This window comes from Engraulis encrasicolus, chromosome 14, assembly GCF_034702125.1.
Source record: "Engraulis encrasicolus isolate BLACKSEA-1 chromosome 14, IST_EnEncr_1.0, whole genome shotgun sequence".
Taxonomy (NCBI): domain Eukaryota; kingdom Metazoa; phylum Chordata; class Actinopteri; order Clupeiformes; family Engraulidae; genus Engraulis; species Engraulis encrasicolus.
In genome coordinates this window covers 34,134,652-34,152,496 of record NC_085870.1, presented here as the reverse complement: position 1 = coordinate 34,152,496, position 17,845 = coordinate 34,134,652, and the positions used below count along the sequence as shown (strand labels likewise).

The window sequence follows — 17,845 nt, the reverse complement described above, 5'->3', positions numbered from 1 at the left end:
GTGTGTGCATGTGCATGTACGTGTGTGTGTGTGTGTGTGTGTGTGCGTGTGTGTGCGTGTGCATGTGCATGTACGCGTGTGTGTGCGTGCGTGCGTGCGTGTGTGTGTGTGTGTGTGTGTGTGTGTGTGTGTGTGTGTGTGTGTGTGTGTGTGTGTGTGTGTGTTTCTTTGACGCCACAGGGAAGCAGACACCTTCGGTTCCTGCTGACTCAGTCTTGAGCCGCAGGCTGTGTGGCTGACTGGGGGTGGGGGGTGGGTGGGAGGTTGGATGGGGGAGGGGTAGTGGCGGTCAGCCCTGTGGCACACTATCACATGGCTGAGAAAAAGAGCTGGCTAATGCCTTTCACAATGGCACCCCTCCCAAACGTGTGAAATGGGTGGCAAACAGCAAATATTGCATTTTTCTCGCTAAAAATGCACTCTCTATATACGCACACACACTCACTCACCGTACATTTTTTTCATTGGCGGGGGGGACGCGGTGGATACAATGCATCTGCATTTCTTTTTATATGCACGTTGAAAACGTACACACACTCACACATGCGTACGTATAAAGAAACGTAAACACACACACACATAGAAATACATCGATACGTACAGTAAATTAAGGTTAAGGATTAGTGTAGTCTAAATGGGCGAGCTAAATGTGTTTGACAAGTAGCCATTAGCTGTAGCCTTTCCTTTTGGCTTTGTTCTGGTTGGCTTGGAGTCTGCCACCAGGGAAGAGTCCGGGTGTTGACTGGAGCGAGTGACTGCAGAATAAACAGTGACATTCATGGTGCACCGCATTCCTACACAGTCCCTAAATTCACTCTCGTCCACACTGCTGCCTTCGCGTGACGAATTCATACATAGCACACCGTGAATCATAGCCAGATTGCATATAGGTTTTTTTTTACATTTAGATTTGGTTATAATAATAATAATAATCTGTTAATTATTAGAAATTATAGTATTACCTCACAGGATATTATTTCATAAGTACAAATATTTTTAAGGCATAGTTGCTCTGTTCCTCCTCTAATTTCTTTCCTGAATATTTTGTGGTAAAATTATTTTTTGTTACTTTTTTCAAAGATTAAAAGAGACACTGACGAAGGCAACAGCCGAAACGTTTGTCTACACTTATGCTTTGTAAAAAATAAAATAATAAAAAGAAGAAAAGAAGAACCTGAGCGATCCACTTTCTCACCTTCTAAAGATTAAATGTGAAAAATCATAATGCTGAGCCTTACGATTCAAGACATCTTTTTTGAGGGAAGGCTCCTGCTTAGGAACGAGAAATACATTGATGTATGGCCTCAAATTACCGTTTCACAGAGAAGTTACAACACGCTTCCAGTCCACACGCACACACACACACACAACCAGCTCCATGGCACAAACAGCTGACTTTAGTCTTCACGGACCCGAAACAAGAGGGATGTCTTCAGCCAAGCTACCGTACGTACAAACAACGTCCTAAAGAGGGAAAGTGTGTCGTAATTCTGTCTCTTCCTTTCACAGTCCTGGACTGTCCTGTCCTGTGCTGTCCAGGGTGAGAAAGTGCTTTTGCACCTGTGAGTCAGGACTGTCCGTCACAGGCGGCCCTCAGAGAAAGCACAGGTGGCCACGCGCAGGCCGCAGCGGTGAGGTCACTCCCGTGCACGCACACGGCTACGGAGCAGTTGACAGCAGGGCCAAGGGGTCAGAGGTCAAGATGAGGCACCTGCTGTGTGAGAGCTTGGGAGAGAGAGAGAGAGAGAGAGAGAGAGAGAGAGAGAGAGAGAGAGAGAGAGAGAGAGAGAAAGAGAGAAAGAGAGAGAAAGGAGATCTGTGTGCAGAGGAATGCGACATGAACAAATAGCTAAGACGTGCACAGCGTTGTTTATAATCTCACTGATGGAGGTCTTCTTCAGTGATGGTAGTAGTGAGGGGCCTGCTACTGCTGAACTGTGGTCAGCTGCTGAGAGGGCCACACAAACAGGCCGACAAGTGGCCAGACAGAAATAACACATCTCAACATGAGGCAAAAGTCTTCGACTTCATTAGAGAAAAGCTGTTATTATAGATGTGCATTTTCAAGACCTGGCACCATACTTTGGATATACACACGACACGTAGTCAGACAATGAGGCTCGAGGCTCGTAGGTCCTTTGAATTACTGGATTTTGTACTAGGGGTGTAAATAATTATCGAAATGTATCGATCCATCGATATATCGGCCGGCGATTTAATCGAATCGCATCGTATTGTGGGGCATTCTTAAGTATCGAAAATAATTTAATTACTGGCCCCTGTCCATTGCCCTAGCTCCATAACATAATAGTATTATCAAAAATAATCTAATGCCTGCTTTAAGAAATCGATAACGTATCGTATCTTCATGTAGGCTGTGATTTACACCCTATTTTGTACAGTAGTTCTTTGCCACATCTTTGTGGTATGAATGAAAAAAGAGCCAAGAAGGCTAATTATAATAATTTGAATTGTTCATGTAATTGTACATTACTTTCGTGGAAATTAGCACACATGATCCAGTAATGCAGGGGTATGGCAGCCGTAGCCTAATTGTTTAGCGAGGTGGTCTTAAGATTAGAGGGTCGCCAGTTCGAATCCCAGCCTTACCTCTCCCTGCAAGGCACCTAACCCCACATTGCCCCAGGGCCTGTAACCAATAACCTGTAAATAATTGTAAGTCGCTTTGGATTAAAGCGTCAGCTAAGTGTAATGTAATGTATTTTCTTCTGAGGGAAAGGAGGCTTTAAATGTCAATGACCTGAGAGATTTGAAAAAAAAACAGGGGCACCTCAACTGAGTTTCCAAGCAGAACCATACTGTAAAAGCTTCCACATTCTGGCTGTTGTTTTGTTTTAAAAGGAATTTCGATGGAAGCATACAGCACGCGGACACTCTTTTCCTCTTTCTCTCCCCACCCCCCCTACCCCGCCGCTGCTCATACCGTCCACGGCTTCCTCTATGGTGGAGGAGCGCTGAGCGCTGCGCCTTTCCTCTGTGCCCGAGAGCGAGAGCTGACTGGGGCCGATTTCCACCTTTGCCATTATCTCTCTCCCCCATCCATGCAGTCTTCTCAGGCAGGACCTCCCCCCCACCTACCCACTACCGAACCTCCCTTCTCCATCCCTTACTGCAAAAATACCCCCCCACACACACACACACCACTACCATCACCACCACCATCACAGCACAGTACAGCGACTAGGGGTCCTGGAGGAAGCAGGCCGCTCCAAGGGTCAAAGGGTAGTTTGACAGAGGAACACTGGTGGCAGCTCCATCCATACCCCTCTGGAGAGAGACAGCCAATGGGGAAGGACAGAGGCCAGAGGCCACGATTAGGGGGCTGGATGAACTGGAGTGAAGATCAAGAACGAGGGCTTTGTGTAAAGTGTAAATAAAAGAAGGTGCCAAACTACTGTACTAAAAATACAAAACGATTAAATTGCTTAGTATTAACACATCCAAGAAATTAATCGGTGAACTAAAATTTTCTAGAGAGTCGACACTCATTTCACCTTTACTGTCTTGAAACGACTAAAGCCCACTAGCCTTCGGCCTCTAGGCAGCCATTGCTTATTACCACATACAGTACAAATGACGACAATACAGGATCGCAGACCTTTTTTTCGTGAGGGTTTGTCATGCAGATTGAAGAGACGTGAGATGTGATAGATGTATGTTTGCAGAGCATGTCCCTGGACATACACACGCAGGTTTAAGGCAAGCTCCTGTTTAGTGCAGCAATATACAGTATACGTGACGCCAGACACAATGTCAGCTGACAGGGTGTGGGAGATGGGTGAAAAGCACAACAGTGACATTGTTTTGGCCATCTCTTGTATTGCCTGTCCTTGAAAATCTGCAAACACTACAGATACAATACACACATGTATGCGCAAGCACACACACACACACACACACACACACACGCACGCACACACACACACACACACACGCACGCACACCCACCCACATATGTCTGCATGCACACGCACGCATGCATGCAAATATAAAGCTACAAGAAAATTCATACTGTCAAGAACCCACCATCGCATCATATCCTGCTGTGAGAAGATTTAGGAAGGTCATGGATTTCAATAAAACAACAAAAGGCTTTAAAGCGGGAAGGCGTCAGTAGTAGCCATTGTGTGAAAAAAAATATGTATTTTGAAATTAATAAAAAGTAAATCCTATTTGGTGTTACAACTGTACAATTTATCAGTGGTAACTACAGGTTTAATCTTGATAATTAAGAGTAATTTGAAAGATTTTTGAATGAACAAAGCAAAAAAAGGTCTTGCACGATGTGTGTGAGCAGGCTCAAAATATTTGGAAACATCTGTCTGTTCAAACTGTATTAAAGAATGCAAAATTCTTCAAATTAAAACAAATCTGAACTTCACAATTTAACAACAACAACAATTACACAATATGTGTTATGATGTAATGATTTTAATGAACAACTTGCAAAACATCCCCATACCCCGTAAGATGAATAGCAAAGGAAAACAAAAATAACACATCAAGAGTTTAATTTAAACAAAAACATATAAATGAACATATAAAATTCTGCTTTGCATGAAAATTCAACAAACATAGTATATTCAACCAAGGCAAAAAATGAAACACACTGCATTGACTGCACACAGCAGGCACATTGTCTTATGGGGTGTACAATCACATTCAGAGGTGGAGACACACTCACTTCCACCAGTTTGTCAATAGCCAACAAAACACTCTTTAACATAACATCTTTAACAGTGAAATGGGCATCGGGTGATGTGATCACATTGCTGTTCATCCACTTTAAACAAAACAAATGGGCTTCTATGAAATTCAGAGTTTGGGGTGACAATATGGTTATATGACGTAATGTCTTGCTGGCCTATTTCATCAACATAAACATAGTTTGCTTTTTTTTTTTTTTTGCTTAAGCCATGACACAAACGTTCAGCTGAATAGAAACTGTGATGGAGGATAGATTACATTTGGTATTTTTGTTGTCCAGGCCAAAAGAATAACCTGTGAAAAAAATCATATCAACAGCAAGTTCATGAAGTACTGCTCAATAACTGTACCAAAGTCAAGCAGAACAAGACTAAAATCCCTGACTATTTTTTACATTAGGAAAACAAAAACTTTGACTAGAATTGATAGAGAATAGAATAACCTCGTTGCATAATAGCACATTAGACAAAAGAACTAGAAACGAGAAATCCTATCAGTGACCAGCACAACTGGTTTCTCTCACCACTTTAGTCATTTGCATGATCATAATCACAGGATCATAAAACAACAAGCGATGAATAAATATGTTTATGAAGAGAAGAAAGGATAAGAGGCCGGTGTTCATTGGAACAGTTCACTTCAGAGTGTCCACCTGGCTTCATAAAGAAAGAGACTCCCTTTCCAACAAAAATCTGGTAAAAGAGTAGCCTATTTTATTGCAGTCCCTAAAAGCGACTACCTTAGCTCGCGCAGCAAAGTCCCATAACAAACTCACATTAAAAATTCGGGCGAGGACGGACTGTCACTAGTGGACCCAGTTTCGCGAAAACCGTTGCCTCCAGCCAGTCTCTCACACTTGAGTTTATATGCGTCTCTTTCTCGAACCAGGCGGTTGAGCTCCAGCTTCAGATGCTCCACCTGAGACACGAGGCTGGTTTTCTCGTGCTCCAAGACGTGCTTCTGCTGCACACGTTTGTGGCGGCAGGACTGTGCGTAACCCCGGTTCTTGAGGGTCCTGCGTTTCTGCTTCAAGCGGATCACGTCCTCTTTGGTCAGGCCCCGAAGATGACGGTTCAGCTCCCTCACTGACATGGACACAAGCTGGTCGTCTGAAAAGCGGCTCTCAACCCCCCCGTTCCTCTCGTGTCGAGTCTGGTGATATTGCTGATGCTGCAAACTTAGCTGCTGTTGTGTCAGCGATGGCGACATTTCATCGAGGTCTTGCCTGCTCGGGTATTCGCTCTTCCCTGCATTTGGCACCCCGGGGTGACCCTGGAGTGAGCCTGGGTGATGCGGGAGCCCATACTGCTGCTGGAGATGATGCTGTGCCGGATATTGTTGTGCTGCTCGGTACGCATCAAACTCTGCCTGCGGATAAGACGAGTGCATCTGAGGTGACGATGGATGACCATGAACTGAGTTTGCAACAAGGGCCTCCACAGCATCTTCTGGTAGCCCCAGGGCATGCTGGTCCAGATGAGACGGGTAGGCGCCACTGGCCATGGCCCAGTAGAACTCGTCTTGGTTGTTCCTTTGCCCAGTTGGACTGAAGCCAGGCGACGAGGGCTCGGAGTTGCAAGGGGTGCTCATCGGTGTTGTGGACAACGAGCCTGGAGTTTGGACCTGGCACTGCTGAATGAAGGTGCGGTCGAGTCCCAGTAATTGTTCTTTTTTTACGTCAAATTTCATGAAGTCAAAGTCGTTGGCGAAGTCCAGTCCCCCTTGATTCTTTGCAACGGTCAAATGGTGTAGTTCAGCTGCCATGCTTTAAAAAAAAAATCAATACCAGGAAAGCTGGTCAAAAGCCCGTAGCCAGCACTTTCCTTTTACGCATGCGAATGTCCGTTTAGAACTCGACGGCAGGACGTTCTGAAGTCTTATGTTGAAAAAACGCAATCCAAATTGCAATCCAAAGTCTCCAGATAGTACAGCAACAAAGGACAGCCAAATAAAATCGTAAACTGTGTCCCGTGGAAAACACAGACTGCTCGTCGGCAGGAGCGGTCGGTGGAGCGCACTGCCTCAACGGACATAAACTCCAGCGTGTTAAACCTGTCAAAGAAACACGCCTTCTTATTGAAGCACCCTTTCGTGATGTCATTGCTAGGTGGCCTACCTCCTCTCTTTCTTCCAATCAACGCGCGATAACATTTGTGGATGAGTAACAAACTGAATTTCAACCATAGGCGTTCTTTGAAGACTTAACAGCCGCTTTGACAACTAATTGTTTAAGACAATGTTCTTGAAATTACATTTAATGCTGCCACTTTGGCTATTGCGCTTTTAGACTACGTTTTGTTGTAGGCCTATGGGTCTAAAAGTTTAGATTCTGATTTGACATCGGCGAAGTTGAGTCAGAGTAGGCTAATTTTGCATTGTATTAAATAGAGAATAGAGTAGAGTAGGCCTATCATTTATTGATCCCAAGGGGAAATTAAGGTGTCCAGTAGCCTACACACATAGGCTACATACATACAGAAGACATACACACGAGACATTACACATAGGCTATTCTTATGCATAGCCTATATTAAACATACTAACATATTAAAAATTCAGCCCAAGGCAGCTCTCTCCCTCTCTCTCTCTCTCTCTCTCTCTCTCACACACACACACACACACACACACACACACACACACACACACACACACACACACACACACACACACACACACACACACACACACAACCACCCCCCCACACACATACACCCAAACACACACACACACACACACACACACACACACACACACACACACACACACACACACACACACACACACACACACCAAATGATAGTGTCCACAGTGTCACATGTGCCTTAGCTGAGTGGCACAAAGCACTAAATATTAAGTTGGTGAAAAAAATTAAAGGTTAAAAATCTATTCAAGCAGCTGATTTTATAGGGAAACATACACGACAAGTTGGGCTACCACTACATGACGGAGTAAAACTATATCCCCTACATTATTTGTTTGTCTTTATTAGACAATAATAATAAGACAGACACCTCTGACTTTGTGCGCGAGCTGTGGAATTTAAAAGGAGGCGACCTGCTGACACCTTGTGGTCATTGTTTTGAAGTGCTAACTAAGCAGGCCTACAGCCACGGACGGGGCAATCTCTCTGGGACGGGGAGAAGGTTTTTGATTACATTTTAAACAAACAGAGGAATCATTTGTTGTATAACAAATCATAATTGTCGACTTACTTTATAGAATATGTTCATGAACATGATAAGAAAGGTTATCGGGACTGAGCAATTAAGACAATATTGTGTGTGTGTGTGTGTGTGTGTGTGTGTGTGTGTGTGTGTGTGTGTGTGTGTGTGTGTGTGTGTGTGAGAGAGAGAAAGAGAGAAAGAGAGAGAGAGAGATAGCAAACTGAGACAGTGAGGCAGGTAAGGCAGTATTTGTGTACATAATATCATCCAACATTGTGAGTGGGTGCTTTCAGACCTTTCTTTGCTTTTTGGTAAACAACAAATCCGAGACTAATAGGGCTTTGGGTAAAGAAGAACGAGGCAGTAAGCCACCCAAGAGAGACTGAAGAACATGGAGAGAATGGGAAGTATTCACAGGAAGGTTATGGTCAGACAACACAAGGCTGAAGTCATGATCGCTGGAGAGCAACTCAGGTAAGAGAATAACAAAAGAGAATAACACAAGAGAGTGCTAAGAGGAAATGTGCAGTTTATTTTAAAAATCGCTATAAGGTCATAATTTTGTGGTAATCTCTCCATGCAATTCATGGTAAGAACCAGTTTAACTTAATTGTACACATTGCCATGCCGTGTCCAAACAATTCCTCACATTCATTTCACACGTACATGCATACATGTGCACAAGAAAACACACACAGTGCATTTTCTCTGAATCTCAATTGTAATCGTGTGTGTGTGTGTGTGTGTGTGTGTGTGTGTGTGTGTGTGTGTGTGTGTGTGTGTGTGTGTGTGTGTGTGTGTGCGTGTGTGTGTGTGCTCTTTTTTGGTAGTCTGGGCCATGTGCATAAACTATGTTTGCGTGGTCTACAGATCTGTGGACTGACAAAAAGAAGGGCCAAGCAATTCACAAAATTTTGCTCAATATCTTGCATCATTGGGAGCCTCTTCATATGGAAACGCAGGTGCCACCTTTATCCTTAGGACATTATGAACAGAAGATTCTAGTGCTGTATTGGACTCCTTTTAAACCAAATTTGGATTGTGCCATGATAATTGTATATCTGTCAATCCAAATAAAGAAGTAAAATGTGTGCGTGCGCATCGTGTATGTATGGATGCATCAAATTCATGAGGCTGAGTAATTGTTTGAAAGCTGCTTGCATGGTTAAATGATAATTACTATGGAATAACATAGAAATCACAATAAAAGTACCGCCTTCTTAGCAATCTATATTCTGCACTCCACTCCAAAAGAATTCATTCCTTTTCATGACTTTTTCTGCAGTTTTCTCTCGTGTTATTCAATAGTAAGAAACAACAAATTCAAAGTCATAGAAGTTGGCTTAGGCCAGCACGTCTGTCTTGTCATGCTTTCCAGATCAGCCATATTAAGACATCTTACATTCGAGAGTGCATCTTCTCACTACTGATTAGCACAAGAGAGAACCGCAGAAAATGAGCAATTCTAGTAAGGATAAAACTTTAGTGCTTGTGTCTTGGGACCCCCCACACTGATGATGAGCTGAAACAGGGACCCATTTATATTTGCTCATAGTATTTGGCACTGTATAACAAAGTCCAGTTTTTAAAACAACATTAGTTCTTGTAGCTTTTACAGTACAGTAGCACTGTACTGTACTGTACAAGTCAAACGCACTATGTAAATCTGCGGGAATGGGCCCATTCTGTGTAGTTCAATAGAGAGATCAAGTCAAGTCGACTTTATTGTCAATTTCTTTACATACAAAGAATTGAAATTAAGTTTCCTACTTTCCATGCAGACATAGACATAGCTTTTAGGTGTGGACATAGACAATTAGACATAGACAGTACACATAGCAACGATGGATGGCTCGTCTGAGGACGACCTAGAGAGAGCACATTTTTGTTTTGAAAAACATGATCAAATCGATCAGATTGTATCAATATAAAATATGAGTGTACAGGAGGCCTGGGACAGGTTCAGGGCATTTGAGTCACCTGGAGGTTAGCTTGAGAACTACAGTGTTGCTGAATGCAAAAGGTGATGTTGTTACAACGTCTTCTTCCAGCATTACTCTGTTTGCCACAATGTGTTGTTTTCAAGTGAATTGTATTGTGTTGTATTGAATCAAGTAAATGTATTTAAAGACATTGTTGGGGGGAAAAAAGACTACATATGACAAAAAGTATAACAAACCAAAGATTTCACAACCGCCCTGGTGTTCCCAACTGCCTGTTAGAGAGCTCTGCTTTAGAGGCAATGCAAAATAGTTTCTTTCACAATAAAATTATTTTACAAATTGCTGGATAGTAGTTCATCAGCATATAATAGTGTTTAAGTCTTTGGAATTCACTTTACTGCCTTTCAAATGCACTACGTAAATCTGCGGGAATGGACCCAGTCTGTGTGGTTCAATTGAGAGATAATATCACCGGGGAGGAAAGCTACTTACTATTACCTTACTATCACTGTTACCTGTCCTGTCTTGCACTTTATGTCAATCTGTAAAATGTCAGTCCTGTGTATGTCTATGTCATGGCATGGTATAGAGAGAGAAACGTAATTTCGTTTTCCTTACATATGAAGAAAGTGACAATAAAAGTTGACTTGACTTGACCTAATAATATGTTCTTACTGTAAGTGCACTGTACTTCAATTGGTTCATGTGTGTGTGTGTCCGTATGATGTCCATATGTTAACACATAATGTGATAAAAAACATATGATAACACATCCCTGTGTTTGTTTTATTTATCTATAAAATAGTTGGAAATCATTTACAGATTTACAGCTCATAATGACTATGATCTTTGAATTGTTTGCCCCCCACAAAATTGTGCATTTGAATTTCAGGCTGAGACTCCATGATGGCAAATTGATAAAGGATCACAGATATCACCTGCGCACCTACCCAAACTGCTTTGTGGCCCAGGAGGTGATCGCTTGGCTGGTCAACCACAAAGAGGCACCCAATCGCCAAGTGGCCCTGCAGCTCATGCAGCACCTGATTGAACATGACATCGTCCACCATGGTACAGGATAGGACTAGGGAGCTGTTTCCACGTAGCAGGATATTTTTATATGTGGATCTTTCTTTTTTACTGTGGAGTCATTGAAAATAATTTACTGCCCTAGTACTGCACTACTACCACATTACACAGAGTTTGGCACATTTTTGACCATTGTTACGGTAGCATGAGAGCACTTCAGTGCACTGAATTTAAAGAAGTTTTCAGTGTGGGTGCCCTACGCACTGAAACATAGTGGCAGAAGTGCACACATGCACCATTTGGGACATGAAAATTAGTGTGAAGTGAACTGAGAAGCATCCAATTATAGAAAGTACAATCTATGTTGTCAAAAGTGCTATTTGTGCCTTGAAGAAATGTTCATATTCATTGAAAATTAATTGGGTTATTATTAGTCACCGCCTTTTTCTATTTATGTCTATATGACGTATAAGGTATTAATATTATTTTGGTTTAACCAATAGAGTTTGGTTTATTATTCTGAAAATAAATTGTGCTGTGTATTTGTGTCTGCAGTGTGTGACAAGAGCCCTGACTTCAAGGATGCCAAGCTGTTGTACCGCTTCAGGAAGGACGATGGAACTTTCCCCTTCAACACTGAGGTTAAAGTTTTCATGCGCGGACAAGTCCTTTATGAGCAGTGAGTAAAATGTTTTTCAAATGGTCTCACAATGATTTTCCACATTCCACAAAAACAGAATGTCAGTGTAAAGTCCCAAAAGGACTGGGAAAAAAGAGAGCATTTTGAGTGTTTGAGAGTGTTTGGTTGATTAGTTGGTTACTAGGAATGTTAGTTACTTAGTTGGTTACATGGAATGTTAGTTGAAAAGGTTGTATAGTTTAACCAGAGACGTTCCATTAGAATTAAAAGAATCTTTGGTTTAATATTGATACCATCCTCAAACTTTTGCAAACCAACTGTACGATACGATTTACAATCACACGATTTACTCGGGAATCACGAAATGTCCATTTGGAAACAACATTATTGGCACTGAAATGGCTAAGCTATCAATCAAACAAGCCTAAACTGTCAGGGTTCATGAGGGCATAAACATTTCATCTCAGAGTCATCATCTCTGTTGTGTAGACTAAATTGGCTTGAATAAGGCTAAAATGACTGATTTTTATCTTTTTTGTTTAAAAAATGTACAAATTTGTAACAAATGTAAAAAAATAATGTTTCATACACATACACACTCACACGCACACACTTACATGTGTTTGTGCTCAGTCTCAGTGGCAGGGACTCCATCCTCCAGCTACGGGAGGAGAAAGGGGTGTCGTACCAGCGCTCCTTCCCCGGGTGCCAGCTCATCGACTGGCTGCTGCAGAACGGGGAGGTGCCAAGCCGCCGGCAGGGCCTGGAGCTCAGCAGAACCCTGCTGGAACATGGCATCATTCAGCATGGTCAGTCAATCACATCAAACCCCCATCTTGAATTAAATAAATGCATTTGTGAATGAACCAACGCAATGGTATTGAAATGTGAAAAAAAAGAGAGGAGGGTGAGAGGGGGTTCTGGCAGCCATAATTTTAAATAAAGAACCGCCTTAGATGTCTTTGTATCGTGGGAACGTTTACATGCTTTTTCATATTCATCATAATCACATTAATAATATTTATCATCAAACAGCATGGTCAGTCAAACGCATTCAAGTTTTGTTGATGGTGAAATACTGCGTCAATTGAAGAAGCCCCTTCAATTACATAGCGTATGTGTCAGTGGCTGCTCTGAATGCATATACCATACACGTAAAGATGGGGCACATCATACAGCGTTTTCACACCTGGTCCCTTTCAGGGAACTCAGAGTAGTGACTCAGTCAGCATTTTTGCCGCATATGTGAACGCTCGAAAGCGAACCCAGACCCCTCGGAAGCGAACAGCACTGAGACCTTGGTTGACGTGGTCTCAGTTCGGTTCGCTTATGAGTTCTGACAAGTTACGCTTGTGACCAGGTGTAATCACTTAAGGAGGGCTGTAGCGAACCGGGTGAGATAAAAAAAGAAGACTGACACACCATAAAAGTCTACCAGGACCAGAAAGATCAGCCAGTTCTTTTTGTAATAGGCCTACACTCACAATATGAACAAAACAGAACTGAGTCCTTTTGCTGTCGGTTTTGCTGTCGGTTTTTGGTCCACTAAGTTTGAGGACTGAGTTTGGTTCACTTAAAGGGGGCCAGGTGTGAAAACCCTATAAGTGTAATACATTTTTGGAAATCACTTGTTCAAATGTTACAGATTTTGCAAACTCCAGAACACATACAGCAAGACACTCAAATGTATTGTACTAGCACCCCAAACAGAAGTCTCCTTATGCCGTGTACAGACCAAGAGCGAACGAAGCGACGGAAGTCATTATTTCTCTATGGAGGGCACGCGACCTGCGCTACCAAAGCGAATTCGCCAGGAGCGAAGCTTCTTGGGCGACCAGAGCGAATTTTGAAGATTAAACTAAATCTAATCGCAGGCGAATTCGCTCTGACGCTGTTCGGCGACAACCAATCGGAACGTTCATATCTCCGAATGTCCCAGGCTGTCAAGCCAGAGCCGTTATGTGATTAGCTGAATCAAACATGCCAATGCTGCGTCTCGAGCGAATACAGCTAATTCAAGGCGAAACTTCTTCTGCTACCCACGCTACCAGGCAGCGTAGTTCGCTCTTGGTCTGGACACGGCATTAGACAGTCATATGGAGAAGACACTTGCACACGTATATCTGGCTTTATTTAAACCTGAGTCTGTGTTTTATATTTCACTCCTGATCCATCTCTATTCACCATTACATTATTCTTCTCATATTCACCTTTCCTCCGCTCCACCCCCAAAACAAATACAACCTAGAAGGTGTTAAATTGACTCTCTAAGCATTGATTTAACACTGCAGTTTTTTACTGTACATGTACCATTATCCTACAGTCTCTCTGAAGCACCACTTCTTCGACAGCGCGCTGCTGTATCAGTTCTGCATCAACTTCCGGCGGCGGCGGCGTCTATCGGAGCTGCTGAGCGAAGGGGAGGCGGACGCGGAGGGCGTGGCTCCCCAGCGGCAGGAGGAGGAGCATCCCGACAGCCCCTTCGTCCTGCGCAAGAACGCCCCGCCACCTGTGGAGGGAAACACAACCTTCGTGTCTGGTGTGTACTCTACGCAGCACAGTCCAATACTGTTTCCCATTAACCCATTTTAGCCTGATGACTTGTATATGTTGTTTGACCTTTGGTGCCTGAAGTGACATATATGCTGCATTCAGGCTCTTGAGATTTTAGCTTTTTTTAATAAAAATGTGGGTATGTTACAGCTGAATGAACACATTCTAATGCAAGATTAGGGTATTATTGTTTAAATGCAACTCATTTCATGTTTTTATGTCCATCAGAGGCTGAAATATTTAGGTTTTTATAGGCTGAGGGCAACTTTCCCAACAAGGGCTTAGGCATTCAGCAGGCGTTTTTAGCAGGGGCTTTAGGCATCAATGGATTAAGTAGAAGGAGGAACTGGGGAAGCTGACAGGTGGGGGCAAAGTGGCCCTGGGAGGAACCATAACCACACTAGATAGCTACAGTATATATAGTATATCTATGGGACAGGGCTTGGCATTGGCGCCTGCCAACTGGCCAAATGCTGGTAAAACTTGGCTGTGGCTAGTAACAATTTCAGTCTCAATAGCCACTTTGACAGGTAACTTATTCTTTGGTGTGGCAAATCACAGCAGTTGCATCAATTGCTTGTATTTAAATGCAAGAATATTAGAAAGAACGAAAGCTGACAACAAAACTCTGGCTAGCAGAAAGGGTAAATGGCTAGTGTCTTTGGAAAACCGCTAGCCACAGTGGCCGGTGAGCAAAAAAGTTAACCTCAAGGACTGCTATGGGAGAAAGGGCCTGACAGTCCCGGTGTCCTGTGTAAGAATGGCCCACTGGACGGAAACACAACCTTCATGTCGGTGTAGTCTAGCACAATAGTGCTCTCTTTCCCATTAGTAAAGACAAACACTGGAGATTATGTATAATGTTGTGTTGAGTAATTAGATTATGCCTGCTATTTCTTTGCATCTTTTCAAATCAATAATCATCAATAATTCAGGGAAACTGCTACATCTGATCAACCAAGTACTTGCGCAGCTAGGAGATGAAGTGCCACAAAGCTGAAAACTGACTTTCCCCATTTATTGTATTGCACTTGTGGTTTCTCTGGGGACACCACTACCATCCTTATGCAATGGCCACGAGCCCTAGTTAACAACAATAGGTCAGATGGCCAGATACCACGCATGCATTTCCCTATGCCACAAAGTACAAATAACTTCCTGCTTATGATATGGAAGCCATGTGGAAACTACGAAAATGGACCTATAGTTTTTCATTTAGGTGACAAACACAGACAAGTACACACTGATCACACCTATTCACGACGTAAATAAGTCATAGCATGATGGCTTATGCAACATCGCTCATACTCCAATGCCCATTGTGAATAGACATATAAAGGAGCTAAATATAGGGTGTGGCAAAGAAAATGTGAAAAGAAAAGAAAAAGTTAAATACAACAAGCTAAAAGGGACAACATTGTTGACAACTGATGTTGTGATTACTGTGATGTCGATATTCCTAGTTCAGCGATCCGATCTCAAAGTTGCATCTGGAGCACGTGGGGGCGCTATAACAAACCAACAGGCAGGCAGTGGCTATGGTAACCCCAACTCCCTCTCCTCAGTACCTGTGGTGAGGTGCAACCCCAAATCAGGTGAGTCATCGCTGTGTCTGTCTGTAACCTGTTACCACACACTGCCACTCAGACTGAACACTGGAGTATCACACAACATGGTTACGTGATAAACCTGGTTACGTTCACCTACACTTTCAACAGAAAGAGGTAAACGTGCTAACAGATAGCCTGCTGGCGTCATTTAGTCAAGAAAATGGGCTTTTATTTGCCGATTAAATTAAACTGGATTGCTATTGAATGACCTCATTGGAATACCCCGCCCCCTTATCACAGTAATCCAATGCACAACATACCGAAGACACAGTGTTAAGATACATAATGTAGCTTCTTAACGACAGAGCAGATTTTTCAGAAGATCTAATAGTAGAACCAAAGAAGTACTGTATAACATTTGATCAGGGGTGCATGAAAGGGATCGAGTAACTAAAAGTCCTGCCAGATATTCCTTCTGCCTGTGGTCCCAGCACAGGTATTTTCACTAATTAGTGCATCGATCTGGCTAAATGGATGTAGTAATTAGGATCAGCTGTTTAATCTAATTGACTGGAGCAAATATGCATGAACGGTGTGATGTGTGCCATGTGCGTTACGCCTCTTTATGGGGGAAAACATTGGGGGAAAAGCCAATGCAAGTCAATTGGTGGTGTTGGGAAAGAATAAACGACAGATAAGGACCTGTAGACTAGCGTTGTTCACGCTCAACATGACGAAGACGTGTTATGTTGTCAGCTGTTCAAATATTATAGCCAAACAGCCATGGCTGAAGCATGGACTGTGTTCATTTAGGCTAGCCAATGTACCATGTAAGTTAATGAGATATTCGGTTTGTTTCCCCCCCAAAAAGGGGCGTAACGCACATTCACGAGCAAAGTACCCGGATGGTCGTTCATATTATTGGCTGGAGCAAATACTGTATGTGGCAGCAGGATTTGACTTTCTGAAGCCGGGATGTGGGCCTCTGCATATGATAAATGTACACGTACCATTATGTTGACAGTTCTGAGGAGAAATGTCACCTGCGAAGAACTTCTGTCCCCGGGGGCTCCTTTCATTAGAAGGGTTTTAACGGTAGGAGTTCAAATTTGGTTGTCTATTTATTTTTCCAATAGCATTATTTAGAGATACAAAATTGTATGGTAACAAATCCGTTTTAAACATATTTAAGCGTAAAAATGTAATAAACTGTAATAAATGTAAAAAAGCATGAAAAACGTCAATGGGAAGTTCAGACACTGAGATGTATTCTTCACAGGTGTTTGGGGATGCTTTGGGCTGGGGGTTGGTGGTTAGAGGACGATCGCCATGTTATGTACAAGCTGTTGATCCCAGCAGTCCTGCCGCAACTGCAGGTGTTAAGGTTGGACAAACACACAAACACACACATATAAAACAAACCAAATGTACCTGTACTGTGAGTTACTGTGTGTGTGTTTTTTTGTTTTCATTTGACTGTCTCACCTGTGCAGGTTCGTCAGTTTGTCTGCCAGGTGAATGGACGCAGCGTTCTCCATCTGGACTACAGAGCATTGAGGAAACTGGTGATGACGGGACCTCGCACCATCGTACTCGAAGTGATGCAGCCCATTGATTAGCTGCAACGATAAAGAATAAGACAATGTAAGATATAAGATAAAACGATAGGCTAAAGGACAAATATTGGACAAAAATTGACAAATATTTCAAACAGTCCTTGTGGAGTAGGCTACTACATGAAGCTTAGGCCTATGTAGTTTTTCTTAGTTTACTTTGTATTACTTTTATGTTTTATTTCTCGGAAGCCTGTCTGTGAAGTCAACATCTGGAAGACCTGATTAAGAATTGCGGGCTGCCCCCTTGAGGCATAAATGCAATTTCGTTGTGTGCAGTGTTCACTTGTGTGCTGTGGTGTGCTGTGTCACAATGACAATGGGAGTTGGAGTTTCCCAATGGGCTTTCATTAAAGAAGCTCCTCTAATAGGCCTAGAAGCTAAATATTTCAGGCTTCCCTAACATAGCAACACTGACAGCCGACACCAATACACCATCTTGCTATGAAGGAGGAACGTTACATTGTATGTATTTTAAGGCAACAGTTTTCATTGCCCAGCAGAGGGCATGAATGTTTAGAAATAAATCACGAAATGATATGTTCTTCTGTGTCTCACACATTAAATCATGACCCCCTACTGGTGGCGGTATTGGCAAGCAGGCAATGTTTACTGGCCAGCGGTG

General features: G+C 42.8%; 2 protein-coding genes across 2 annotated transcripts; one reads left to right on the top strand and one right to left on the bottom strand.

Annotated features, from left to right (window-relative positions):
• Window positions 1–4,432: 4,432 nt before the first annotated feature.
• On the bottom strand, window positions 4,433–6,765 carry mafbb (v-maf avian musculoaponeurotic fibrosarcoma oncogene homolog Bb). Its single transcript, XM_063216492.1, has one exon. The coding sequence runs from the start codon at window positions 6,490–6,492 to the stop codon at window positions 5,500–5,502; it is 993 nt and encodes a 330-aa protein (XP_063072562.1). The 5' UTR covers window positions 6,493–6,765; the 3' UTR covers window positions 4,433–5,499.
• A 1,518-nt stretch (window positions 6,766–8,283) lies between these two features.
• Window positions 8,284–17,625, top strand: si:dkeyp-97e7.9 (DEP domain-containing mTOR-interacting protein). The gene is made up of 9 exons (XM_063215517.1): window positions 8,284–8,366; window positions 10,728–10,906; window positions 11,420–11,543; window positions 12,138–12,313; window positions 13,828–14,043; window positions 15,521–15,652; window positions 16,632–16,702; window positions 16,887–16,991; window positions 17,101–17,625. Exons 1-9 carry the CDS (start codon window positions 8,284–8,286, stop codon window positions 17,224–17,226), a joined length of 1,212 nt encoding a protein of 403 aa, XP_063071587.1. The 3' UTR covers window positions 17,227–17,625.
• The last annotated feature ends 220 nt before the right edge of the window (window positions 17,626–17,845 follow it).